General features: G+C 41.7%; 2 protein-coding genes across 4 annotated transcripts; one reads left to right on the top strand and one right to left on the bottom strand.

The window, feature by feature from the left end:
- The first annotated feature begins 746 nt into the window (after window positions 1-746).
- On the top strand, window positions 747-7085 carry HNRNPAB (heterogeneous nuclear ribonucleoprotein A/B). 3 transcript variants are annotated; one of them, XM_054037337.1, is made up of 8 exons: window positions 747-922; window positions 1012-1227; window positions 4090-4258; window positions 4350-4508; window positions 4999-5130; window positions 5994-6108; window positions 6194-6346; window positions 6423-6629. In XM_054037337.1, exons 2-8 carry the CDS (start codon window positions 1046-1048, stop codon window positions 6491-6493), a joined length of 981 nt encoding a protein of 326 aa, XP_053893312.1. In that variant the 5' UTR covers window positions 747-922; window positions 1012-1045; the 3' UTR covers window positions 6494-6629. The 3 variants fall into 3 exon arrangements, with proteins under 3 accessions (XP_053893312.1, XP_053893310.1, XP_053893309.1); XM_054037335.1 differs by lacking the exon at window positions 6194-6346 and adding an exon at window positions 6761-7085 and having other exon boundaries at window positions 749-922; window positions 5994-6099; window positions 6423-6507; XM_054037334.1 differs by lacking the exon at window positions 6194-6346 and having other exon boundaries at window positions 749-922; window positions 5994-6099.
- On the bottom strand, window positions 4962-27486 carry PHYKPL (5-phosphohydroxy-L-lysine phospho-lyase). The gene is made up of 13 exons (XM_054037333.1): window positions 27360-27486; window positions 23476-23594; window positions 22437-22596; window positions 17794-17868; window positions 16963-17050; window positions 16745-16861; window positions 16358-16440; window positions 15792-16017; window positions 15372-15526; window positions 14591-14680; window positions 13653-13783; window positions 13039-13112; window positions 4962-5093 (listed from the first exon to the last, which is right to left on the bottom strand). Exons 1-12 carry the CDS (start codon window positions 27416-27418, stop codon window positions 13066-13068), a joined length of 1350 nt encoding a protein of 449 aa, XP_053893308.1. The 5' UTR covers window positions 27419-27486; the 3' UTR covers window positions 4962-5093; window positions 13039-13065.
- Between the last annotated feature and the right edge of the window lie 282 nt (window positions 27487-27768).

Below are 27768 nucleotides of genomic sequence, written 5' to 3'. Positions count from 1 at the left end.
CAAGGGGTAATCTTAGATAAATCACTTTGCCTCAGGCCAGGTCTACATCTAAAATTTAGGCATAACTACAGCCCTCAGGAGCGTGAAATTTTTTTCCACTAGGTGCAGAGTAGTTCGGTTGACTTAACCCCTAGTGTAGACACAGCTAGCTACTCCCTCTTGAAGAGGTGGATTATATCTATATCAGCGGAAAAACCCCTTCCACTGATGTAGGGAGCACCTATGCTACAGCAGCACAGGTGCAGCAGTGCCTGTGCGTTTGACTGAGGGGAGGCAAAGCTTCCAACCACAGACAAGTCACCAGCTTCAAGGGGTTGATCAAACCAATTCTCACCATCCCCCCTCCTTTAAACAGAGGCCAATGGGGGAATTAAGGAGACCCCCCGCCGCCAAGAGGTGGGCAGGCTGGCCGCTCCCCGTCTGCTCAGAACGACCTCAGCACTCAGGCTGGGGGGCTTCATTCCACACGAGGGCCAAGCCCGGGGGAGGGGAAGCGGCCCCGCTGGGTACCAGGCTCGGTCCCCAGCCGCTTCCTCCCTGCATCGCCTGTCGGCCTGACCCAGGCTCAGCCCCACTGTCCGCTCTGCTCGCTCCCAAACTCCCCCCCTGGGGCCAGCCCCCCTCTTGGTCTGGAGGGAGCCAATGAGAGAGGCAAATCCGCCTGAGTGGCAAGCGAGGGCAGCCAATGAGCAGGCGCCTTGTTGCCGGGTGGCTCGAGCGCTCGCTCTCGCGCTATAAAGGCGGCCGCGCGCGGAAGGCTGCGGTGCGGGCTGGAGAGTGCGTGTCTCTCGCGGGGGAGGGGTGACGGCGGGGCCGGTCAAAGAGCAGCCGAGCGCCGCGCGAAGGGATCCCCGATCGAGCTCACGCGGGGATTTTAATCCGATTCCGGCCGGCCCGGATTTTATCGAGAGCGGGTTTTAAGGTGAGTCTCGCCGGGCGGGCCGGGGCCGAGCCGCGGGGCGGGCGGCAGGACCGCGGCCTTTCTGACCGTGCGCTACGCTTGTGTCGCAGGCGGTTCTGTCTCCGGCCTCGGGAGACGGGCAGGATGTCCGAAGTGGAGCAGCAGGTGGCGGATCCCGCCGACGCCACCCAGAACGGGCACGAAGCGGCCGAAGGCGCCGGGGAGCAGCAGGCCGAGAGCGGCGGAGCGGCGGCGCCGGTGGCCGCCAGCCAGAACGGAGCCGAAGGCGACCAGATCAACGCCAGCAAGAACGAGGAGGATGCGGGGTAGGTGTCGCCCCTCGCCGCGGGCCCCGCTCTCCGCCGCCATGTGCCGCGCGGTCGCGGATCAGTAGGCCGCGCGCGCGGCTGCCTGTCGCGGTAACGGAAATGGCGGGGGAGGGTAGGCGGCCCGGCCGCTCAGACCGTCTCGGCCGCTCGGGGTAGGGCCGCGGAACGGCCCCGCCGTGGAGGGCCGGCTCGGCGCAGCCCGGCGGCCAATGAGCGGGCCGGGCGCTGCAGCAGCCGAGGCCTTCCCTTTGTTCGGGAGCTGCCTTTTGTTGGCGCCATGTGGAGGCTGGGGGAGGGGCGGGGATGCCGCCGGCTGGCTCCGCGCGCTCTGAAATGGCAGAGTTCGCCTCGCGCCCCGCTGGCTGCGGCGCCCGGGTCTTCCGAGCGGGGAAGCGTGGCGGGGCCTCGCTTTCCCCGCTGTACGGGCTGGAGAACTTCCTCTCTGCGGCCTGGGGGCCGGGCCCCTCCACTAGTCATTCCAATCCCGCTACTGGCCGGGTTTGAATAACGTATCGGAAGAGCCCGTCTCCCTGAAAATGGTTGGTGGGAGTCTAGGAAAGTATCTGGGGAGAGATGGCATCCTAGGGTAGAAAGGGAACGCGTACGTTACATGCCCTACACTACTTACTACAGTATATTCCTTGGTGCATTGTCTGCTAACTGGGCTTGGCTTCATTTGAAATGCTTCAGTGGCATAGTTGCAGCTGCACCACTGTGGCACTTCAGCTTAGATGCAACTACCTATGTTGCTGGTAGGCGGTTTTGCCTGTTGGCATAAGTAAAGCCACCAGCCCAGGAGATGGGGGGAAAAAAATTTGTCAATCTAGCACTGCCATGCTGGGGGCTAGGGTGGCTTAATTATGCAGTTGAGGTGTGAATTTTTCACCCCCTTGAGCGATGCAGTTAAGATGACTTAATTTTCTAGTGTACACAAGGCCTTACTCTCTCGTGACTTTGGGAGAGAGGGTGTAGTTTTTCCAGTGTTGGCTCTCATCCAACTATCTCTTGAGACTTGCTACTATTACCACCCCCATATTGGTGCCTACTAGTGCACAATTATGCCTGATTTGAAAAATACACATGCGCTGTATTTTGGAGAGTTGTGGATTATGCCCTCTTTTCCATTCAAGCTTAACTTCTGTCCTTAGTTTGAAGCCTTGTGATTAAGGTCCAAATACACTCACATGAGCCTCCAATCTTTGGATGCTTCACAATGGCGTGGTTCTGCTCCTTATGACAGTTTGCTTGTCCAGCAGGCCTGAGGAGTGTGGGAGCTAGGCCACTGGATAACATACTGTGCAAATCAGTGTGTAGGGCAGAATTTTTGAATTCTCTGAAGTGCAGTGCCAACCTATGGTTGCAGCAGAGTAGGAGATGTGATTGTGCTACTGTACCTGCTTCCTCATGGGGGTTGATCTTTTTTCAGTGCAGGGACTAGAATTTGCCCCAAAATCTAGGGATGAAACTGTCAGAGATCCTTGTATTATAAACTATTTGAAAGCATTACAGGATATTGTAATACTAAACTGCCAGAATTCACCATACAATGCAATCTCTAAAGTGTAACTACAGAATTGCCTTGCCATTAAAGCAAAAGTGCCACTGTAGATTACTCAAGCCTATTTGTCAGTCAGTGCAGATTAAAGAAGCCTTGCAAAAATTCAGATTTACATGATTTTCACACCTCATGGTAAAGGGTGTATGCCTAGTTTGGTAAATTTAACCATTTTGCAAGGGTGGGGTTAGTGTGGCTGTCAGGATGAACTGTTCAAAAACACATTCTTACTTTCCAGTTGGACTAATGACATGTATACTCTTTAAAGCAGGTGCAAACTAGAATCTCTCCATCAGGAAATGGTCCACTTGCCTGATAATTACAGCTCTTTTTGGATAAAAAGATAGATGGAGTAACATACATTTTAAGGCTTTTTCCTTGCTGGGAACACTTAAATTATCAACTAGATTGAATTGGAAGCCAAAAAGTAACATCAAATAACTTCAGTTCACTTTGCTGGAGTTCCTGTTGGATCTTGAATTGTTTTCTGAGCTCTAATCTGAATAGATGAGCTGGGGGAGCTGAATATCCTTTAAGTTCTAAATTTCTTGATTTAAATCTCTTCCCCATTGGTGGCTGTTTTCACTTCCTACCCTTGATGTCAATTTCACGAATACTCAAATTTTCTAAACTAGATAGTCTTAAATTTACTATGCAAGAGAGTAGGGAAACCCCTTTCTGGCTGCTTTTTCATAAACCTTTTTTAACAAAGAGCTTTCAGGGTTCTAGCTATAGAATTGTAAGTTGGTTGTTCCCTGCCTCTGATACCATTTTGTAACCATTTGTCATGTAGATGTGACATTAACCATGTTGAGGAACTGGGCCAAAATCCTTGAATACAAAAGCACATGTTTCAGCTTTATGGATGTTAACTCTTATCCCAAAAACTAAATTGAGAATATTAAGTACTCCACATTTATTTTTTTTATAAGCTAGAAAGTTATAAGTGGCAGTCAGTAAAGTACTGTTAACAGAATATTGAGGCTTAAAGACTACAAACCTTTGTTTCGAGCAGTAACTGAGTAATGTCTCTGCTCATCTTCTTGCACCAAGAACTCTTAGGAAACACTGCATAAATCCTTTTAATTTGGATAAAGGTCTTTAAAATGAAATACAAAAGATTGCCAAGTCCTTTAATAGCAATACCTTTGAAATGGCATATATTAACAGGCCATTGAATCCACTTCTTGCCTTTGGCCTTGTTCCTCACAATGCACAGGAGGCATATAGCTATTCATGTACATCATACTGTCTACTGCTGTAACAATTCTTAATTTAATAACTTTACCCCTATGAAATTTCAGGAAAATGTTTGTTGGTGGCCTCAGCTGGGATACAAGCAAAAAAGACTTGAAAGACTACTTCACTAAATTTGGTGAAGTGGCTGACTGTACAATAAAGATGGACCCGAACACAGGAAGATCAAGAGGTTTTGGATTTATTTTGTTCAAAGAAGCTGGAAGTGTTGACAAGGTGAGTTTAAGATTATACCTCTGATCTTTATAAATTCTAGTGAAAATCTCCTTTTACACGAATTAATCTTGCCATACCAAATTATTTGCAGGTATTGGAACAGAAAGAACACAGGTTAGATGGGCGACTTATTGACCCCAAGAAGGCCATGGCAATGAAAAAAGATCCAGTGAAGAAAATTTTTGTTGGTGGACTTAACCCTGAAGCCACAGAAGAGAAAATCCGGGAATACTTTGGAGAGTTTGGAGAGGTATGTAACTTTAATCCCGGTACGGGCTGAAATACAGCAGTATATGCTGTAATTATATTTTGTAAACTGAACATAGACTGGATCTTCAAGTTTACATAACTTCTGTTCCAGAATACCTTGAACTATTCAAAACGCTAAGCATTTGTTATAGTAGTAACTTAAAATTATAAGGGTTTGACTTTCAAAAAGTCATGCACGTAAAAAGATGACCATCACTACAGCTCAAGGCAGAAATTGCCTGATGTGCACTTGACATTTTTGTGGTCTAATTGAGTACTTGTTCTGTAATTTGGGAACATTTATCCCCATATTTAAATCCTATTTTGGAAGGCTGGAGCTCTAAACTTGTATGAATTGGCTTAAAGAAAGTTTATGCTATTCTGTATCATAAATACCATGATAATGCTAACATGTTCGGGCATGAAATACAGAACGTAACAATACAGTGAAAAGTAATGGTCCTGAAATTGTAATATTTAATGTTTTTCAGATTGAAGCAATTGAACTTCCAATGGATCCAAAGACCAACAAAAGGAGAGGCTTTGTGTTCATCACTTTCAAGGAAGAAGATCCAGTCAAGAAGATCTTGGAAAAAAAATTCCATAATGTTAGCGGAAGCAAGGTAGGAAATGATTCAACTTGAAGCAATTATTTCCCCAATTTCAGAGGTTGGTATCTAGTTTAAACTGAATCTCATGCTTTCTGAAATAATTGTTGTAGTGACTCATTTCTGGTCTTCAGGTACACGGATGCAGTAAGGACAACTTGTATTTCATTAATTAAGTTGGACTATTACTTGAAGGGCTCTGGCAGGCATGCATGCATACATACTCTTCTGGGATTTCTCAAAGAATAGACTTTTCCGCTGATACTGCAGCAAGTTTTGTAAAGGATAGTGTTAACCTCAGAAAATGAGTTCAGCTGCTACACTTGTGCAAGTCCCCTTGTGGTTTTAAAATAACTTTAATATTTTAGGGTAGGTAACTTACTGTGAGACCTACACCAATAAATTAGCTGAAGTGCTGTTAAATGCACAAAATTTAAACTTAAAATCACTACAACAGCTATTAAATCTTAACATGATCATTTTGACTTCAGTCTGACTGTGCCCCTTTAATAGCACTCCCTGGTGACCTTGCAGCAGTAAACAGGAGCGGAATATCCACAAGCACTGTTGATTTAAAATCTCAAATCTGCAAAAGACTACCAATTTAAACTTCTGGGATCTCTTTATTTGGATCCTCTTGACCAGTGGCTCTCAAGGAGGAAGTAAGCAATTTTTCAGAAATAGTATTTATTTTTGTTTTTTGTAAGGTGAAACTTGAGGTACACAAGACAAATCAGACTACTGAAAGGGGTACAGTAGTCTGGAAAGGTTGAGAGCCACTGTAGTAGACCAGTAAAATCACAGCTCCCCTACTTTACATTTTCAGTTACAAAGGCAGTGTTGTACTTAAGCACACTGCTCTTCTTGCTTTTTTTCAGTGTGAGATCAAGGTAGCGCAGCCAAAGGAAGTATACCAGCAGCAACAATTCAGTAGTGGTGGAGGAAGAGGCAGCTATGGAGGAAGAGGCAGAGGTGGAAGAGGTGGTAAGTGTTGCACACGCTACTTAAGTATGGACGCATTCAGAACTAAGACGCTTGTACTAAAATGGGATTTTGTGGATGGTTTTCCCTTCTGTAGCTCAAAGTCAAATTTGGAATCCAGGTTATGGCAATTACTGGACCCAGGGTTATGGGAATCAAGGATACGGCTATCAGCAAGGTTATGGTGGCTATGGAGGCTATGATTATTCAGGATGTGGGTATTATGAATATGGACCAGGCTATGATTACAGTAAGTAAAGAGAAATGTATTGGGTATGAGCACCATAAGTAATAGCAGCTTAATGCATTTGATCTCTTGTTTATAGGTCAAGGCAGTGCAAATTATGGGAAAAGTCCAAGACGTGGTGGTCATCAGAATAATTACAAGCCATATTGATCAAATTTATTCAGGTATGCAGTGGCATGGTCTCTTTTAGAAAATGACTGCATAGGTTTTGTACTCAATGCTGTAGATGGATATTACAATTATGTACCAAATTTAACTTTACAATAAATTTCTATGGCCTGTTAAATGTGCATCTTACTCAAGAGCTCCCTGGAAATGTCTTACATGTTTAATATTTACAGATAACTAGTTGTCTAGACAGTGTGGTGTGTAAACTTCAGTCTTGCTGAAGATATTAATTAATGATTTTATTAATAGGTTAAACTGAAACTGATTTTGAGGGTCTGCTTAAAGCTGCAGCTCTGCAACTAGGGACTGCCTCTTGGAGTTTACTATGGACTCTGCATTACTCCAGTTGTACAGAATGAGATGTATCTTAGGGAACCAGTGTCACTTTCCACCTTTTTATTTTGTATTGTTTTTGTGTCATACATTTCCTGTAATGGAAGTGTTAATTTTACTGTACTTTTTGGTACCTTTTTGGAATCTAATGTATTGTAAGGTATTTTACATGTGTTCTGATTCACCATGACATGGATATTGAAGCTATCCTAGCTTTTGAAATAAAAAAGGTGTAATCTAGTGTCTTGTGCTATTCTTCAGCTGTATCAGTACAACTTGGGTGTACTGCTTCCAGAACTGAAGTAAAATTAGTTGTTCATAGCAATTTCATCACAGTTAAAGGTTGGACTTTAAAACCAGACTGTGTTGGTCAGTGGTGTGCTCACACTTGAAAATGAGCATCTGCTCCAACTCAATCGTGAGTTTACAGAACAGAAAACTCAGTAGAAATCCCTCACTGAAATTGAGCTGTCCAGGAGTGGTGGCAGCTTTTGAATATCTTGTTTTCCAGACAACTGTAATGATCCTTTAAGCTTAACTATGTGTACTAGTAGTTGACTTTGCCTTGGCTTTCTAGAAAGAAGCCAAATCCTAGGCGAGGAGGGTTCTCAACCTATTTACCATTGTTTTATGTGGGGTGCATCCAATACTACCTGTATGGCACTAAGGATGTCACATGAGCTACAGCTCTGTGCTGATTGGGCCGCAGGTTGAGAACCACTGATCTAGGCAGAGACTGATAATGGATGTTTGCAGGTAGCTTCATTGAAGGATCAGAACTGTGGAGGGGGAGACTAAGGGGAAGAATCCCTCTTTCTCCTGCTTTTAACAGGCATTGTTAAACGGTGTCTTAAATAGTGACTAAAAAATTTCCTCATTTGTGTGCAGGTCTCATGTCCTTGAACTTGTGACTTAATCTTTCTCTCCCCCCCCACCCCCCCGGTTTCTAGCCTTCCAGGAAAAGTGGGATAGACAGAACTTGAATTTCTAATATAAAGACAAACAACTTTTCTGACTTGATATAAATCAAACAACCTGTAACGATGGAACTGGCATATTTAAAATGCCAGTCCAAAATTGTGCAGGTTACCCTATTTCTCCAGGGGTAGGAATATCAATTCCTCACAAACTCTTGTCCTGCATTGTACCTACTCACTGCAGTATCTCTTATTCTAGGTTTACTGACTACTCCAAATACCAGCTCAGAGTACTCTAGTTAATGGCACCTACTGTTGGGCTTTCTTGATGAGAACTGGAAGAACCATTTCAAAGTGACATTGCCACATACCTAGCATAGCTTTGATATTTCAATGTAGCAGAGACACCTAAATTTTAAGCAGTCTGGCTGAAATTTTAGTTCTTAAAAGGATTAACCTAACAGAGCACCTGAAAACCAAGACTACAAGCTGACCTTACACACAAGTAACTGACTCTCTCTTTAATGGTTCATTCTCTCTTGTATGGTTTTTAACTTCTGCTGCATTTCCTTTCCCACCTTACAATAACTGCATTCCCTAGTACCGAAGGTAAACTAAACTCCATTGGGAGTAAGTGTACCTAAAAAGGTCAATAGTGTTAATGGAGTAATGCCAGGGGGCTTGGTGGAAACCATCTACTGTAGAAGCATTTGTTAAATTGTCAGGACTAGCACCAGATTTAGTTCTAGCACTCATTTACTACCTAAAGGTTTACAAATTAGAGCTTAATTTAATTTTTTTGGTAAGGGTTTTTTCTTTTGGTAGAATGGATTTAGAGATGTTAGTTTAAAGGACACTAAGCTTGACTTAATGAAAAATAACTTTAGCTCCTAAAGTTGTTCCCTGTCTCTGGCTTTACAGCTGCACTTTTTCCAAATTGCTTAATACAGCACAGAGATGGGCTGTTCTCTATTTCCCTCTCTCCTATTTCCCACCCCCCCCCCTTTGCAATTTCCAGAGGCAGTCTAAAGCTGTAGCAGGACATGTGCATTTCCAGACAACTCCCCCACCACTCCTCTTACCTCCACGGCTGCTTAATCTCCTGCTTCTGCAACAGCAGTCAAGCACCACTTTGCTCCCACCTGTTCTTTGGCAATTTTAATTTTCTTCTTCCTCTGCATAATCAGCAGTGGGATAGCTTCAGCCACCTTGAACCAACAATCCACTACTTATTTCCAGACTCTTCGAGCTCCCCTCAGCCATGGCAAAATGCTGTTCTAGATTAATTCTGCAGTACTAGCTCATACAAAAGATATAGTAATCATACTGAATATCTCTCCTAAACAACCACCTGATAGAGAGATAAAAGGGACTCAAGGTTTCAGGGGCCATCCTCAGACTATCCTGCCCTTTGGAAGAGCCACAGTAGCCTAGTTATGAAGGACGGGCCATCCTAGCAGCCTTGGTGGCAGATCACACTTGCTGCAATGAGACTTTAGGCAAGGGCCATAGCATCCACCTCAGCAACCAGCGGTCTACCCATCCCTGGACAAATTCCTCACAATCCAGGACTTGATATTGATATTGGTAAAGTGCATGAGACCATAGTTAAATATTGACACAGATGCTGATTTTCATGCACAGAAATAAACCCATGGACAAGGTCCCCTATACATTATCTCCAGTACTTCCTAATAAAAGCATAGATCCATTCACAAGAATGCATGCATCAGGTGCTGGTTCTGAGCCATGTGTTGAATACTCAGCTAATGCATTATCCCCCAGAACATCTCCCTGTATGCATTCCAGACTCTTGGTACTTGTGCCTAGATGGAATGGGAAGAACAGCTGGGGCACAGGACAGTGCTAGGCACCTGGAACCCTGGGGGAAGAAGCATCAACCTGTGGAGCTCAAATGTGTAAGCTAGTGCAATGGAGATTTCAGAACTAAGAGGGCTTCTGATCCAGTCAGACAGGACTCCCATTCTGGTGTATATTAACCTATGAGGAATGTGGAGTAACTACTTGCAAAAGAGGGAGAGGAACAGGCACAGAGGATTCTCCCTGCTAGAGGAGCAATAAATGTAAAAGGAGAGCTGAACCAAGACAGACTTGGCTCAGAACAGTGTCTGACTCAGGAAGTCCATTCTGATTTTGCACAAGTTCAGCTTTCTGGTGGTCAACCTATTCACCCATCACAAGAACAACAAACATTTGAAATAATCTACCAGAGGAATCCCTGGGGATGGATGCTCTTTTGCAGATGGCACTATAGCCTGTATATGCATTTCTGCCCTTTCTACTTCTAGAAGAGATGATACAGAGAGAAGCAGCAAAGCTGATACTAGGTCTTCAGTGGCCAAGGAGAGCATAGTTCTCCAACCAGATAGAACTGAACTTGGAGCCACTGTTGCAGCTACCTGTGAGATGAGACACCCTTTACCAAGGCATATTCCTCCATCCACACCCAAATCATCTACAGCTGATATCCTGGCTCTTGAGATGGGAAGTATTAGGTGTGCTAGAGCTATCCTCCACTGGGTGGGGAATTGTCCTCTTTACTAGGTGAGCTTCAATACTAAAGGTCTACTCCTCCCTGTGGACTAGGTTTAGCTCATGGTGTCAAGAACAGTACAACAAATATCAACAATCCTGGACTTTATTCAGGAAGATGTAAACAAGAGACTTTAGCCCAGCACCATAACATGCCAGGTATCCGCTTATAAGAAACATCCTATTTGCAGGATTATCTGGTTCCTTGACAGAACCCTCGGCTATCCAGATTTCTCAGAGTAGTTCAAGTGGTTCAGCCAATAGTTGTGGAAGCCTTCCAGTGGCATTAAAAGCCCATACCACAGTGGGGCCACTGACTTGTATCTCCATTCTGCCTATCTACGAAAACTGTCTTTTAGTTACCATTATGTCTGCTAAGTGAGGTTTCTGAAGTGGCACTTCTATACCATATAAGAACTCTATTGTAACATGACACCATGCTGCTAAGAATCCCAGAATCATCATTCCATACCTCACAAGGAAATTATACTCCCTTCATTCTGTCCAAAGCCACAGCACCCAACAGAAAAAACTGTAGCACACTTCAGATGGTTAAAGAGCACTAAAGATTTATATCAGGTGTACTGAACTGACAAGAAGATTGGGCTTTATTGCCTGCCAAGGTGTCAGTGCTTCTGTTCCCGATGGCATCCAGGGTCACTCCACAAGATCTATGGTGACTTTGTGGGTGGAAAGAGCTTATGCTTCCACAATACAGATATGCAAGGCAGCAACATAATAATCTGTTTAACACCTTTATTAGACTCTGTAGAAAATAGGTTCTCTGTTCCCTGTAACAGCTTCCATGGTCTAGTAGAGTAGCACTGCCATTTTGTGCAATTAACTCTCTCTCTTTCCCTTCCGTATTTCAGTTCACTGCTCACTACTTCTCATAAGCAATGGAAGTGGGGGAGATTTTGCCCCAGATCCCTAAGTGGCCCCCTCAAGGATTAAACTCTCAACCCTGGGTTTAGCAGGCCAATGCTCAAACCACTGAGCTAGCCCCTTCCCCCCTCCTAACAAAGTATAGATTAGACCTCCTCTTTCCTCACTAAACATGTCCTCCAGAAGGCAATTCATAGGGAACTTTTGTACAGTTTGGGACCGAGAACCATCTGTTTGAAACCTATGGCTGAAAACCAGTCTAGCTCTTTAGACCTTATATTGGCACAAAATAAATCAGGTGGTGTACCTGGTGAGACACTGAAGTATGGCAAAATAAGGACAGATACACATGATTGTTGGGTTCTATGGGATGGCAGAATGTTTGGCCAAGCTCAGATGGTTATAGTCACTGAAATAGCTCAAACCAGAAAAATGAAATGCTGCAAAGTGTGGGACATAAGAGCTAGAATAGGAAAATAACTCCTGGGTAGTCATTGTTTTCTGAAACTGGCTGCTAATTAAGTGAATCCCACACCACCTTTCCTACAGCTGAAGCAAACTATATCACAATGCCTATGTATTTTCTCTAAAGCTTTTCACCGCTACAGAAGCGTTACTAAACGTTGCAGATTCAAATGTAATTGTTTAGCCTAAATGTGCACTAGTTATGGGGATTTAATGATCCTTTGTAGTAGATTTTGTCAAATTAGTGTCTGGAACCTATAGATGAAAGCTAAAACATTGTAGAGTATGTATCAGGTTTCATATTTTTCTTAACATGAAGGAAATTAACCAGGTCAATGCCTCTCCTCCTACATTGTATTTAAAGCAAAGTTGCAGATTCTGCCATGTACTGTAGCAACTGTTTCTTCTATAATGATATAGGAAATAAGCAACTAAAAAGGAGAACTACCTTCATAAAGTTTTTGTGATCAGTTACATTGCATACACCTGAAAGCTGACATCCAGCCCCTACAGCAGTCAGCATCTCTAATCTTAATGACAATTAAATCAGGCCTTAAGATTTCTCTACCCGCTGTTTAATTTCACAAATCTAGACTAAATACTAGTTAAGGTTTGCTGCTTATATGTTAATTCAGAAGCAACTTTTTCATGCTTGAATAAAACAGGTAATGTGGGCATGACCTGCTGTAGCTGATAATACAGCCTTTGCTTGAACTAAAGTTAACTTCCAGTGCAATGCAGAAGCATCTTAGTGTTTCTCCTTAGTTCACCACATTGTGTTTTTGCTTCTGGTCTTATTGCCACTCCCTTTACTGGCAAAATTCCAAATGACATCAACAGAAATAGGGTAGGGTCTATGCCTTATAGGAAGCTCAGAGTATTTGGTTTTTCTTCTTTGATTACTCCAGGAGAATAGAGTAGATTCCAGAATGGACCAAGTTGCGCTTGCCTTACTCAAGGGTTCAGTAGAGCAGTCACATAAGCAGCAACCAACACAATGAAATACATTGAAAATCAACTACCCTCTCTATCACCATAAACAGACAGCACAATGGGTGATATTCTTTTAATAGCAGCAGGTTCTAAAGGATCCAGCTGCTATTGGAGTAGTCAAATTTTGAAGTGCTTTAAGGATAAAGATTTAATTATATCAAAAAACAGGCATTTCACTTGAGGGAGAATAGATGGTTGTGGGGCCTGAGAAGCTGAAGTGATCCTACATAAATCAAAATAGTGATTAGAATATCAGAAGGGGTCATCTATTTTGAAAAAAATGTGACAAACATTTGATTGCTTAGATCTTTACACCAAATGCATTGTTATTACTAGTGTAGTGATTCTAATTAAACAAACTGCAAAAGATAAAATGCTTACCTGGCCAGATAGAGCTGAGGCCTGAAGTTAATGGTGATTTCCTACTAGCTCACATGTCTTTTCTCTTTCCATGTCTGAAATGCAAGCAAATTCATAACAATGTTCAGACATAAGACATTAATGACCCCACTGAGCTAACTGCAAACGTAAAAAAAGTTAATAGTTTAGAGATGCAAAGTATTGAACTCATTCTCAACATGTGCCTGGTCAGCAGATAAATATAATGAACCTGTGCAAGAGACCACCTTTACTAGGTATCCCTCTGTTCTAAGAGAGCCCCACACAGTTATCCCCCATTAAGTACAATTGTGTTCACCTCTTAAAGAGCTTCACTGGACAGGTTAAGGCCAAAATTTTCTAAAATGGCCTTCAATTTTAGGTGCTTTACTATAGGTAATGATGGCCTAGCTTTCACAGGTGCAAAGCAGTTTTGAGAATTAGGCCCAACTGCCTCAAATTCATCACCTAAAGTTAGAAACCATCTTGAAAAAGTTGCCCTAAATGGCTTCCCCTTGGTCACACTACAATAGTGACAGAGCCAAGATTATTAGAACAGGAGAGTTCTTGCTCAGCCTGCTAACCAAAACTGCTGAAAATTAATCTGACAGTCTTACCTGTTAATATTTCATCCATTTTGTCCACAACTAATTTGGCATTGTCCATAGTAAAGCACAGTGGAGGCTTGAACTTAAGCACATTTCTTCCTGGACCATCTGTACTTAACAGAATATATTCTCTCTTTAATCTAGAGAGGGAAGAAGATTTGTCTAAAAATCTAAATACTTTTTAGGTCAAATTATTAAATGTAATCCATTTATTTTTCTTAATATTTAAAATATTAATTACTGCAGTGGCAGCATAATAGAGACTCCAGAAAAATTCTCTGTCCTCCAAGTGTTGTGGTCCAATCACCACAAATTGTCAAGTTGTAGATAATATTCAGGATATTTAAGTAGCTTAGATGAGAGGGGATTACTTTATGTTTTAACAGAAATTCACATTAAGGACTGCATGCAAGATACAATCCAAATTACATTCTCTGATGTATACACTGACATTTTATATACCAAGTGTCAGCACAGTGTAATTTGAAACTGTTGAAATCCTCAATGCTTCTTTTTATAGGTTAAAGAAACACCAGCCCACTGGCATACACTAAAGCCAAAATTTCAAAAAACAGGCGTTATTGGAGCCTCAGTACTTTTTGAAGAATTAGGTGTCTTTATTTAAAAGTTTGGTTACTACATAAGTCTTATTCTATCTATGAAGTTTACGCAAACTTCCCAATGACATCAGTGAGTCTTCAAGGATAAGACATCACTTTGAGCCGTATTTGGAGATTGACAAGTTTAGTGTTAATACCCATTTTATCATCTTGGTGTCTGCATAATATTTTAGTCCCCGGTGGCTATGCACATAGTTATATATATGCTGTATAAGTGTTGAATGATTAGTACTTGCCTCTCACAACATTGTTTCATTAAGTGCTACAACATTGTTAAATCACATGGATTAATGTATAATCACATATGTATGTACTTAAAAAAAATACCTTGTTATTAAATACTCAGCTTCTTTAGTAGCTGGGGTCCTTTTCTCTTGATCTTTTATCAAATCCACTCCAATAAATAATCCAACACCCCTTTAAAAGAAAAAACAGGTATTCAGTCTAAAATCAGCTAGAAGGAATTAGGAATAATTTACAAAGAAGTGGATCAGCACCAAAGAAAAAGTGAGAACTCTGTTATTCTCCGACAAGCGACTGTCCTATGAGCATATACTGTTGTAATATTTTCATATTTCACTAATTCTATTCCTAACGTGATTAGTTTGTTAAAGGGATAGAAAAAGGGTACTACTAGCTGTCTTAACATAGACGAGGCGCTGTCATTAATGTAATTAATACAGCAAGACAAGATTTTAATTTTTTTCCCCTGCACACTCTAATTCCCCGATTGAGTTCAAGTTCTGTTTGTGAATTTAGTGATGGCAGAATCAATGCAAGTTTCCATATCTGTGTTTTAACTTGGATCTGGCAGTGCCATCATAAGGCACTAGGCCAATTCAAGTCTAGACATTTTAGTCAAGTGAAAGTCAGTCAATCTTTGTAGTAGCTTGTATGGGGGTGGGGGAGGGAAAGAGATACGCAAAAAGTATTTGTGATGCTGAATTGGTGAAGAATGCAGACCCACTGTAGTTCCATATTAGAATGTTAGTTGATGCATTGCCTGTTAACACAAGATTTAAAAAGCTTGCCACAACCTTTGTTGCTCCGATTTGATAAATGCTGACCTAAATCAAACTATCTGAAAATGTGAATTGGTTGTTGATACCTGACATCACCAATGATAGGATGCTTGACCTTCTGCTGATTCAGTAATTCCATCAAGAAGTTGCCTACTTGTGTGGCATGTGCTCGAAGATGTTCCTTCTCAATCACATCTAAAACTGCTAAACCTATTGCACATGAAACAGGATTTCCTCCAAACTAAGCTCAAAGGGAAAAAAAGACAGTGTCAGGCTCATAGGGAGAAAAAAAATTAAAGCACAGTTTTTACGTATCAATAAATATTTCAACGTTAACAGCCGAAAACTTTCCTCCATTGTTTGTGGACTATAACAGCTCAATGTTGCTTTCAGTTAACGTGTTACCTGTATCCTACAGGACTGTGACACTTAAATAGTGATGTCCTCTTTTACATTTAGTTGGTCATGTAATCAGAAAACAATGATTTGGTTAACTTTTCACTTACTGTATTAAAATACTCCACTCCAGTGTCTGCAAATGCTTCTGCAATTTCTTTAGTTGTTGCTACACAGGCGATGGGGTGCCCATTTCCCATTGGTTTGCCCATAGTGACAATATCAGGTACGAAATCCTCTCCCTGAAGCTGGAATGCCCAAAAACATTTGCCAACCCTGCCAAAGCCGACCTGAATTTCATCAGCAACAAAAACTCCTCCTGCCTTGTGTACGTGTCTGTAACATAATAGGGACATTTTAGACTTTTGGCACTCAACTTCCATCTCTAAAATTTGTAGCATAAAATTGTGATACTTCAATTGATACATTAATTATACTGCACATTTATACAGAAAATATTTTAACCAGTTAAGAAATAAAAACCCGATATGCTTGTTCTACATTACATAAAAATAGTAATAATATTGCTGCCCTGAAGAGCTTACAATTCAATAGGACAAAAGCATACTAAATCTAAGCTATTTGCATGTTGTGATAAAGACGGTGGTGTTTAATCTCAGTTTAGATAAATAAGAACACAAAACATGTATAAAGGGTTCTGAAGGGATCTACTTACTCTGCTATCATCTGGAAATAACCTTCTGGTGGAATGATCTGACCACCAACACTTGGCAAAGATTCGATGAAAAATGCAGCAATCTGGAAGAGTAACGTGCAACATTTGAACTAAATAGTAAAGGTTACTGCAGTAATATAGGCAAGTTGCAAACTCTACATAGCTGGATGAATAGTTTTTAAACTATTACTTTGTTATATATATAGTCAAATCTTCAGAAATTATATCTGATGGATGTAATACGAAAGTATAATTGTCGTTTATGCAATCTACATGCTTCTTAATTCCCTGACATGGATGGTCCTGAAATGTCTATTGCTGTTGATAAACTCTACTACTCATTCCCACTGCTAAAGTCAGCAAATAGATGAGGAAAGATCTTTTCACCTTTCTGCCCTTTTTTTGTGCTTGCTCAATTATTTTTTTCACTTCGTTGGCATAGGCTAGGACTGAATCCTTATGGTCTTCTCTGTATATTCCACGGTATGTGTCTGGGAGAGGAGCCTGAACAAAGGAACAATGCCTTATGATTAGTATGCCACAGATGAGGTGGATAATAAATTAACTGAAATAGTCAAGGTATATAGGCTGCAATATGTACATACCACGTGGACCCATTCCTTTTGTCCTTCTAGATTTCTGAATTTATATGGACTTATGTCAATCAAGGATGTCAGATGTCCATGGTAAGCACTTAAAACAAAAACAATATAGCAGCAGAGCTAAACAGTAATTTCCATATTATCACAGTTTTCTAGAATTCCAGCTGACCAAGATACAGTCACATAGCACAAAATAGCTGCACAGGAATTTATCAGCCAGGTCGACTGTATTTGGGATTTTGGCCCCTACTTTCCACCCCTGTTTACTTGGTACAAGAAACTGACATCAATCCCCCATTTCTTTGGCTTTTCAATGGCTTGTTTCTACTATCACAGCAGTGTGTATCAGGATGATTATTACCTGCTGGTGGTGATCAGGAATCAAATCAGAATTAAGCTCCAAAACTCCAGATGCAGAATATTTGCTGTTTCTTATGTCTGCTTTGCTAGCTACTGTGTTTTAAAAGGCCTATTTTTTGTTATACATCTTTACCTCGATATAACACTGTCCTCGGGAGCCAAAAAAATCTTACTGCGTCATAGGTGAAACTGCGTTATATCGAACTTGCTTTGATCCGCCGTAGCACGCAGCCCCCCCGAGCGCTGCTTTACCGTGTTATATCCAAATTCATGTTATATTGGGTCATGTTATATTGGGGTAGAGGTGTAGTCACTAGTTCCATTCGGACCTCTACAGGGCAAAATTATGTCAAAGAAATTTGCAGATGGGGTAGTTTGAATAAAACTGTGCCCTTTCTTTAGAAATGGCAATTAAAATTACTAAACAAAAATAAAATACCATAGATATTATTAAACGTTGTTTGATATACTTACTGGTCCAGAACAATAACATCCTCATGTTTTGTATATTGTCGTGCCAATCTCAAAGCAAGATCATTGGCTTCTGATCTGCAATTGAAAATTCAAAAGCTATTTCACTGCACATACATGGACAGGATTTGAAACCTTGGCCTTCCTTGCTGTGCCATTTTGCATCCAAAATGACATCAGTTGTATAGGCAAATAATCACAGGTGCAAAACTGCAGGCCACTGGGCTGGAATAGGACTAGGATTATGATACTACATTGTACTTACTAGCTACAGGCGTGAAAGGATTTGAGTGTTTATGGGTAAATGTTCACTGTACATACACAACCAGATAGAAAAATATTTCCATCTAGGATAATCAAAATAAGAAAAATGCTGCTTGAGAACTTAGAGTTTGAATCAAGGATATGACTTTGTATATTCTGACGTGATATTGACAATTTGTGCTTTAGCATTTTTCTTAATGTTTGTCATTAAATAGTTGTCTTCGCCCCCATTTTGCGTAACTGAAAATGTAAATAGATTAAAAGAAAATAAATAAAAATTGAATTCTGCCAAGCCTAGTTCTATAGCACTTTTCAGCAGAAGATCTGAAAGCATTTTACAACAATGGGTAAGTACATGATATAAATTACCAGAGAAGCAGGCCAAAACAATCATAGCCGTGATTAGTTTGAAAGAAAAATTATCATCTCTGAAAACAGAAATGAATACCCTTATACAGAAATCTGACTACCCGAAAAGAACTATATTTTAGGGTAGGAATTACAGAGAGCCAAGTAAGGATAATAATAGCTAGAATGCTTCTTTAACCATAGGATGCTGTTCCAGGAAGATGATTTGCTGGGAAAAGATGGGGGTCCACCTGAACAAGAAGGGGAGAGCATCTGCATACAGTAACTTACCAACCTAGTGAGGAGAGCTTTAAACTAGGTTCAAAGAGGGCAGGTGACAAAAGTTAGCATAAAAAAGGCAACTTGATCAGAGGGCTAGGTGTTGGGGTGGACATGGAAAATTAAAATGTGGTCATAGGAGCAACAAGAGGGAAATCAGTGGGAGAGTCTGCTCAACAACTTTGATGCCTATACACAAATGCAAGGCATATGAGAATAAATGGGAAAAACTGGAAGTATTAGTACATAAGCTAAAATATGACTTAACTGGCATCAGGGAGATTTGGTAATACAAATCTCATGACTGGAATATAGGGGTATAGCTTATTTAGGAAGGAGAAGCAGGATAAAAAGGGAGGAGGTGTGGCATATCACAAGAATATATACACTTGTTCTAAGGTTCAGGAGGAGGTGAAAGATAAACCAGTTGAAGGTCTTTGATATAAGGGGGGTAAATTGGGATGATTCATGGTAGGGGGTCTACTAAAGACCATATCAGGAAGAGGAGGTGGATGACGCATTTTTTAGAACAAACAGAAATCTGAAACACAAGACCTGGTAAGCATGGGGGACTTTAACTACCCAGATATCTGCTGGAAACACAATATGACAAAAGACAAAATTTCCAGAAAGTTCTTGGAATGTATTGGGGACAATTTTTTGTTTCAGAAAATAGAAGTAACCAGGACGATGGCCAGCTTAGACTTGATTCTGACCAACAGTAATTAGGGTGAAAGTGACCATGAAATTATCCTTTTCTTAGAATCATGAAATCTAAGGGGGGGAGGGGGAGAGCATAGCTGAATAAGGACAATGGACTTCCAAAAAGCAGGCTTTAACAGACTCGGAGAACTGGTAGGTAAAGTCCCATAAGAAGAAAATCAAGGGAAAAAGGGGTTCACGCGATCTGGCAGTTTCTCAAGGAGACAATATTAAAGGCAGAACTGCAAACTATCCCAGTATGGCTGCATCAAGAGCTCTTCAATAATCTGAAAAATCAAAAAGGAATCCTACAAAAAGTGGAAACATGGACAATTGCCAAGGAACAAGACAAAAGAACAGCACAAGCACATGGGGAAGGAATCAGAAAGGCTAAGGCACAAAATGAGTTATACCTAATGAGACATAAAATGTAGTAAGAAGTTCTTTAAATATATTAGGAGCAAGAGAAAGATGAAGTAAAGTGTAGATCCTCTACTTAGCAGGGAAGGAGAGCTAATAACTGATGACATCAAGAAGGCGGAGGTGTTTAATACCTATTTGGCTTCAGTCTTCACTAAAAAGGATGTAACCAGATACTCACCACAATTAATATTAACAGCTGGGGGGAAGGAGTAAAAACCAAATAGGGAAAGAACAGATTAAAGAATATTTAGATAAATTAGATATAGTCAGATTGGCCGGGCCTGATGAAATTAACAATTCTAGGATTCTTAAGGAACTAGCTGAAGCAATCTTGGAACCCTTAGCAATTATCTTTCAGAACTTCTGAAGGACACGTGGAGCCCCAGAGGGCTGGAGAAGGGCAAACGTACCCATCTTTAAAAAGGGGAACAAAGAGGACCCAGGAAATTATAGTCCGGTTAGTCTAACTTCTACGCATGGAAAGATACTAGAATACATCTGTATGCATCCAGAGGATAATAAGGAATAACCAGCATGGATTTGTCAAGAATAAATCGTGCCTAACCAACCTCATTTCCTCCTTTGACCGGGATACTGGCCTAGTGAATGAGGGGAGCAGTAAAAGTGATATAGCTTGATTTTAGTAATGCTTCTGATACATGACAAGTATCAGTGCTGAGGGCTGAACTCACATGACATTCTCATAAGCTAAACAAGGGAAATGTAGTCTATATGAAATTAATATAAGGTGGGTGCACAACTGGTTGAAAGACCATACTCAAAAGAGTAGTTATCAATGGTTCATTATCAAATTGAGAGGATGTATCTAGTGGGTGCCGCAAAGATCAGTCCTGGGTCTGTTACTATTCAATATTTTCATTAATGACTTGAATAATGGAATTGGAGAGAATGCTTATAAAAATTGGAGATGACACCAAGCTGGAAGGGGGTTACAAGTACTTTTGAGGGCAGGATTAAAATTCAAAGTGGCCTTGACAAATTGGACAATGGGTCTGAATTCAACAAAATGAAATTCAATAAAGACAACTGCAAAGTACTTCACTTAGGAAGGAAAAATCAAATGCACAACTGGTTAGGTGGTAGTAGTGTGGAAAAGGATCCGGGGGTTATAGTGGATCACAAATTGATTATGAGTCAACAATGTGATGCAGTTGTAAAAAAGGTGTATTATGGGGTTTATTAATGGGAGTGTTGTATGTAAGATGGGGAGGTAGTTGTCCCACTTTACTCAGCACTGAGGCCTCAGCTGGACTACTGTGTTCAGTTACAAGCGCCATACTTTAAAGATGTGGACAAACTGGAGAGAGTCCCGAGGAGAACAACAAACATTATAAAAGATTTAGAAAATCTTAGCGATGAGGAAAGGTTTAAAAAACGGGCCTTTTTGTCTTGCGTAAAGATGACTGAGGGGGAAGATTTTCAAATATGTGAAGGGCTGTTATAAAGAGGACAGGGATCAATTATTCTCTATCCACTTAAGGTAGGACAAGTAGTAATGGGCTTAAGCTGCAGCAAGGAAGATTTTGGTTAGCTATTAGGAAAAACTTCATAACTACCAGGATAGTTAAACTCAGAAATATGCTTCCAGAGAGGCTGTGGAATCCCCATCACTGGACGTTTTTAAGAACAAGTTGGACAAACACCTGTCGGGCATGGTCTAGGTTTACTTGGTTCTGCCTCAGTGCTGAGGGCTGAACTTGATGACCTCTCAAGGTCCTTTCCAGCCCTTCCTTTCTATAATTCTATGATAAATCAGTTTAGACAAGAAGCTATCAAAGCTAATACTATGAAAATTAAATTTACACTGACTGCTTTTATTGCAGTATAGATAGTACTGCCTTTAAAGATTTACAATTATTTGAAAAAAATTATTGCCTGATAGAGCAGAGCCTTAGAAATAGAATAAAATGCTCTTAAAAACCAGAATACTTTTAATAGTTTTTTGTATCAAAAGTGTATTTTACTTCATATCCTAATGTATAGTATATTTTCTTGGCAAAAGTAGTTAGCTGGAATTGTATGTGTTAGTTGATACAAACATGATGGAATTTAGTCTTGTTCTGTAATTCAATCCTGAGATAATATAGTATACATTTCTGTTTAGTGCACGGGGAACATTAATAGAAACATTTAAATGCATCATTAAATGTAATAATACATTTTCAAATTTCAGCATCCAGCGCTTGAATATCCCCATACCTCAAAAATAATTTAAAATAAGATTGGCAAGTCCCACGTAAGCCAGAGCAACCACAGACAGAGCAAGAAAAGGAAAAAACCCTTAGTATGACAGAGTGAGAACACATCTAAATAATATAAACTGTTCGTGTTTTCTTTTATAAGCTGCTTTTTAAAAGCTTTTCAAAACCATTGTGTCTGTGTTTGCCTAATAATTTGGTAATTTAAACCTTTAGAGCAGCAAAAGTTTAAAAAGGATAAAATCCAGCAGCTTTCTCAAAAAGTCTGAAATTATTATCTCGTCTGCAAAACCAGACAATGCATGATCTACACCCAGACTTACAAGATCCTGCAGCTATGAAGTGTATAGTCACTATACCTATACCTCAGGTATAGCTACGAGTTTATCACTAGTAATACCTCATACTTACCCTGAATTCAAAAAATAGAATTTGCACAGCTTCTCAGGCAGTGTTTTAGAAAGTCTCTTTGCATAATCCACCAAATTGTCATGGAGATAGCGAGAATTTGTATTTAGCAACCGATTCTGTTCATGTGCTGCTTTTACTACATCCGGATGGCAGTGCCCAACTGAAAAAAAGGGGAGTTTTAATGTTCTCTCCATTCATACAAGTTCTTTCCCTATGACATTTGTTGTTGACAAATAGATAAATACACACTGTCTTTGCCCACTGACACTACTGTTGATACACTACTGCTGCAATAAAGGGAACACACTGCGGGTATGCTTGGAGAGTCTACATTAGGGTGCATCATCTGGTTCACAAGTTGTTCTGGTTGTATTTGTTAAAAAATGGCTTTAGTTCATATTCTTAATCAGATTTCCGGAATCCTGTGTATCAGCTTGCTAAATCGGGTAGTATCCAGTTTGATCCACTGAACTGTGTGCGCACTCTGCCTTCTAAATCCTTCAAATGCATAGCTCTGCATAGGGCTATAAGCCTTGACCACTTTGATAGATTCCAAATACATGCAAGAGGAAACATGTTTTTCCACTGAAGCAGCAGTCAAGGAAAAGCAAATAAACAGTCTTAGGGGAGAATATACACAAAAACCCCTGCCTTACGGGAAAACATACACAAATGGAACAGACCATATAAAGTAATTCATTACTTACAGCTAAACAGTTGATCTACTTTTGGCTGCCTAAGCAGGAATCTTGTGAATTTCAGTTTACTGCGTTTTTACAAAGATTGGGCAGAAAGCAAATGGGGAAAATTTCATGTATCCACACCAAGAAATCAAATGTATTGCCCAAATTACAGACCCAAGAGATGTTTTCCACCCTTTTCCAATCAAATGACAAAAAAATTGGGCTTCTGCAATGCAACATAGTATTGCCATAAGAAAAACAAATGCTGTTTTTATTCTGTTTGGTTGAGTTCTCCCAGAATATTGTTGCCTTCATTTAGAACAACTTGATAATGAATAATGTTATTTTAAACTTACCATGAGACACATTGTTGATACAGTCAAGGTATTCTCTTCCATGTTCATCATATATATACTGGCCTTTTGCCCTAACAATCTTCACTGGATCTTCAGGAAAAAAGAGCTTGCAGGAAGAGCTGTACCAAACATCAAAACCACAAAACTTCTTGAACTATAAGATCCTGATAAAACATCTAAAAGTCACACACAATTAACTATTGCCAATCTTTTTGTAATTTTAACCAAAGGCAAAATGGAAGCAATATTTTCTCAAAATAAACTAAACATGAACTGCCTGCACTCTACTTCAGTCCCCTCAAACAAACCATGCGCTAACAGTCAGCCAACTTAGGTTTTGGTGGACCAGCAGGGAAAACCAACTTCAGATTCACAAGCCCTTCACTGAGGATGTCTGACCACCAAACTCCAGCATTTAAATATAGGGACTTGTATCTAGTGTCTCGTCTGATTTGAAATGCTGTGGTCCCCTCATTACATTATTATTACGTTAAAATTGTATAGAGAGCTATATGTCTCCACTCCCTTTGTCTCCTTCAAGAGGCACATACACTAAATTCTGTTAAGATTTCCTCCCAAATCCGATCTTCTCAACTTTTCGTATTTTTTCCCCACCTTCCCTGTACTCTCTATATGGTTCTGATCCTGCAAATTGGAACCACATGGAGAGACCTGTGCCCACATGCAACCTCGGTGACTTCTGTAAGTCTCTGCATGGTTGCTGCAGTCTGCCCACATAGTTTTCTTTGCAAGATTGGGACCTAACTGATAAGTGTTCTTTTATAATGAGGTGCCCAAACAAGTAAAGCTCCTAACTGCCTGCCCGAGGGAGCAGGAGAGATCATTCTTACCTGATGAAAATATGTAATTTCAAGTAGTTATTAAAAGAACAACATCAACTTGAAATCTAATCAGTGAAGTAGAATATGTTCTAGGTAAGACTAAGCTTTTGTCATGGTTATTTTTAATAAAAGACATGGACAGGTCATGGGCAATAAACAAAAATTCACGGAAGCCGTGACCTTTTGCTGCTGCAGCTCCATGGTTTCTCCCACCACCGCGGAGGCTGGTAGCTGTGGGGTTCCCCTCCGCTCACGGCGACTGGGAGCTGCAGAGTGACCATTTTTCCCAAAGAGAAAATGGGATACCCCATCTTTGTGCCTGAGGCATCCCCCTCCTCCCACGCGAGGCTGTTGCCCATCACTGGAACCCTGAGGAGGGCCTCCTCAGGATTCTGTCGCTGGAAATTTTCAGGGGGCCCCCTGTTGCCAGAACTCTGCCAGGGCCCCACTGGCTGTCAGCTCCAGAGTCTTGCAGCCCCTGGGACTGAAGCAGAGAATGTCACAGAGGTCTCTGGAAGTGATGGATTCTGTGACTTCCATGACCTCCGTGACATAAATGTAGCCTTAGTTATAGTACCTGTGCCAGTTTGTGTGGGTTTATAACCATATATCTCTATTGTCAAAATCTATTTTTCTTGCCTCTATTGCTGTGTGAAAGACCTACACAAACCACAGGGGACACTGAAAATGCATGCACACAAAATGCTGTCAAATACACAAATACAATGAAAAAATAGAGAAAAAAGTTTTTCTCTACTGTAACTCAGTGACAGCAATCTTACTGGTAACAACAATATAACAATAGTAGGTAAAAATACTCTGATTTTTCAGTTTACAGTGTTCCTTTTAGCACTTAGAAGATAGCACTTATTAAGAAATCTGGCTTCCAATGTCGATGACTGTGGACATATCAATTATGAGAAGATTAAATTCTGAAAGATTGTTCCTCATGTTGTGTGTACGACTGAACCCATAACACATTTCTTCTAACACCAGAGCTCACTTTCCACCCATATCCTTCTTGTCATAAAACCTTTACAGATTAAGAAAAGCCAATTGAGAGAAGTCTGTCCTTAGTCTGGTCTTTAATACACAACTTAATTTCAAAGGTCAACAGTCACGTAATCCAATTCCTTGCTATTGTCTTTGTTGCATTCAACAGCTCTATGGGGTTTTGTGATCTTTTTGAAGTGCAAAGAAATGTCCAATAGTTCATTTTCTTCTGTTGCCAATTAATTGAACTCTGCTGAGGAAATCTAGTACAATAAAGGTACTTCTGTTTTGTAAATGTCTCAACTACACTTCTGGTTTTGGGCTGTAGTATTATAAAATGAAGTGGAATATGTGAAATTAAATATATGAGAGACATTTTGCAATATAAACAAAAGTAGCCTCATAACACATAAGAATGGCCATACTGGGTCAGACCAAAGGTCCATCTAGCCCAGTATCCTGTCTTCCAACAGTGGTCAATGCCAGGTCCCCTAGGGAATGAACAGAACAGATAATCAAGTGATCCATCCCGTTGCCCATACCCAGCTTCTGGCAAACACAGACTAGGGACACCATCCCTATCCATCCTGGCTAATAGCCATTGATGGACCTATCCTCCATGAATTTATTTAGTTATTTTTGAACCGTTATAGTCTTGGCCTTCACAACTGTGACGTTACACTTCATATTCTTAGGTTGACTACCTTGTGTGGAAAAATACTTCCTTTTGTTTGTTTTAAACCTGCTGCCTAGTAATTTCATTTGGTAACCGCTTGTTCTTGTGTTATGAGGAGTAAATAACACTTTCTTATTTACTTTCTCCACACCAGTCATGATTCTACAGACCTCTATCTAAGAGCCTGATCACCATCTCAGCTCCACCAGCATAAATCCATATAAAGCATATCAACAGCACTGGTGTTGCTCCTAAATTATTCTAGCGTTAATCCAAAATAACCATTCTGGATTTACAGCGATGTAACTGAGGCTACCTCTTCACTTATGGAAGTGTGTAGACTACAGACACAGCACACCCAGCTAGCCCAAGTATAAACAGCAGTATAGACTGTGAGACCTGGCTTTAGGCAGGGGTTCTGGAACAATTTTTATAGTGAGGGATGCTGATGACAAAAACCATATATTTGGTGTTTGTTAATGCTATTTCAAGCCAGGTGGTGCAGAAGCAACCCCCGTTCCAGCAGTACTGGGCTTTGGTGGGTAGAGTGCCCTGAACCCACAGGTCATATACGCCACATAGCTCTTTATCTACCCAAGAAGTGCTGCTCCTGTTTAAACTGCTATTTTAGCAATGTCGTATCCCACTGCTTCCTGCTGCCAGAGTCTTTCCCCACTGCTGGAGCCTGTCCCTGCAGTGGTGTAGCTACCCACCAGTGACAAGTGTGGATGCAGCCTGCCTTTCACTGCAGCCTGTAGTTACCCATGGAAGGCCTCTACTCTCCCCCCCACCCTGAGTGTGGACATAACCGGAGATCATCATCAAGACAGTGAAAGTGATTAAACGACAGTCCTTTCAAGAACAAGTGGATTCAAAATGATTTTCAACTGTTGAAAAAACTGAAAGAGGGAGGGAATTCTGAAACTCCCCAAATCGTCAGATCCGTGAATGAGGGAAAAAGAAACCTAACGATTTTGGGAGACGGAGCAAAGACCCTGGGGGCGGAGGGTTATTATTTCTATTCGGTATAAAGCACCACAGCTGTAGACGTGAAAGAAGAAAGAAGCGGTCCCCGAAGAGCGCCGCTCACAGTCCCCGCTCCTAGGAGGCGCAGCGGAGCCAATTTCTGCCGTGAAGTTTCAAACTAACGCAACCGCGGCGGGAGTTGCGTCAGGAAAGGGGCCGCCCGCCCCGCCCTGCCCCGTCCAGGAGCGGGCAATGGGCGCCTCGGTGCGTCCCGCACAGTGTCGCAGCCCGCGGGCTCCGCTGAGAACCCGGCTCCTTGCAGGCCGGGGCAGCCCGAGCCGCGCCCGAAGGGAAGAGGGACCCGCTTATGCTCCGCGCCGTGCCCGAGCCCACCCCGCCGCACCTACCCGATGAGCCGCCGCCGCAGGGCTAACGTCTCCTGCCGGGAACTCGGCCGGGCCTGCATGGCTCTTCTCTTGGGGAGAGGGGCGAGCGGCGGCCCCGCCCCGCCGAGCTGCCTGCTCTCCGGGCGGGCTCGGCTCCCGCCCCGCCCCGTCCCGCCCCGCCAGGGAAGCGCCGCGCTCCTGAGGGAACCCGCCAGCGCAGCGGGCCCGGGCCCAGGGCGCTCCCCGCCAAGTCACCCCCCCCCCTTCCGTCTCCACGGGGCCTGCTGCTGCTGAAGGCGAGAGGAGCAAGCGTGGGGCGAGGAGCGCTGGCTGGAGAAGGGGGGTTAGAGTGGCCCCCTCAGGGGCATTTCTGCCCTGTGCCCGCCCTGCTGGCCTGGGCCCCACGGGCTCCCCCAGACCAGTTCTCTTC

Source organism: Malaclemys terrapin, chromosome 8 (genome assembly GCF_027887155.1).
Source record: "Malaclemys terrapin pileata isolate rMalTer1 chromosome 8, rMalTer1.hap1, whole genome shotgun sequence".
Taxonomy (NCBI): Eukaryota; Metazoa; Chordata; order Testudines; family Emydidae; genus Malaclemys; species Malaclemys terrapin.
Note: the sequence above shows the minus strand (reverse complement) of the source record. Positions and strands in the feature narration are given on the sequence as shown.

Bases quoted from the DNA above. Each gene is read 5' to 3' on its own strand.
- PHYKPL (XM_054037333.1), bottom strand. From the start codon at position 27,418: ATGCAGGCCCGGCCGAGTTCCCGGCAGGAGACGTTAGCCCTGCGGCGG. The intron at 16,441-16,744 runs GTGAAAAGATCT...TTACTCTTCCAG, and splicing joins CACAAAAAAAGGGCAGAAAG to ATTGCTGCATTTTTCATCGA. The intron at 16,018-16,357 runs GTAAGTAGATCC...ATTATGTTACAG, and splicing joins TATTTCCAGATGATAGCAGA to ACACGTACACAAGGCAGGAG.
- HNRNPAB (XM_054037337.1), top strand. From the start codon at position 1,046: ATGTCCGAAGTGGAGCAGCAGGTGGCGGATCCCGCCGACGCCACCCAG. The intron at 4,509-4,998 runs GTATGTAACTTT...AATGTTTTTCAG, and splicing joins ACTTTGGAGAGTTTGGAGAG to ATTGAAGCAATTGAACTTCC. The intron at 5,131-5,993 runs GTAGGAAATGAT...GCTTTTTTTCAG, and splicing joins ATAATGTTAGCGGAAGCAAG to TGTGAGATCAAGGTAGCGCA.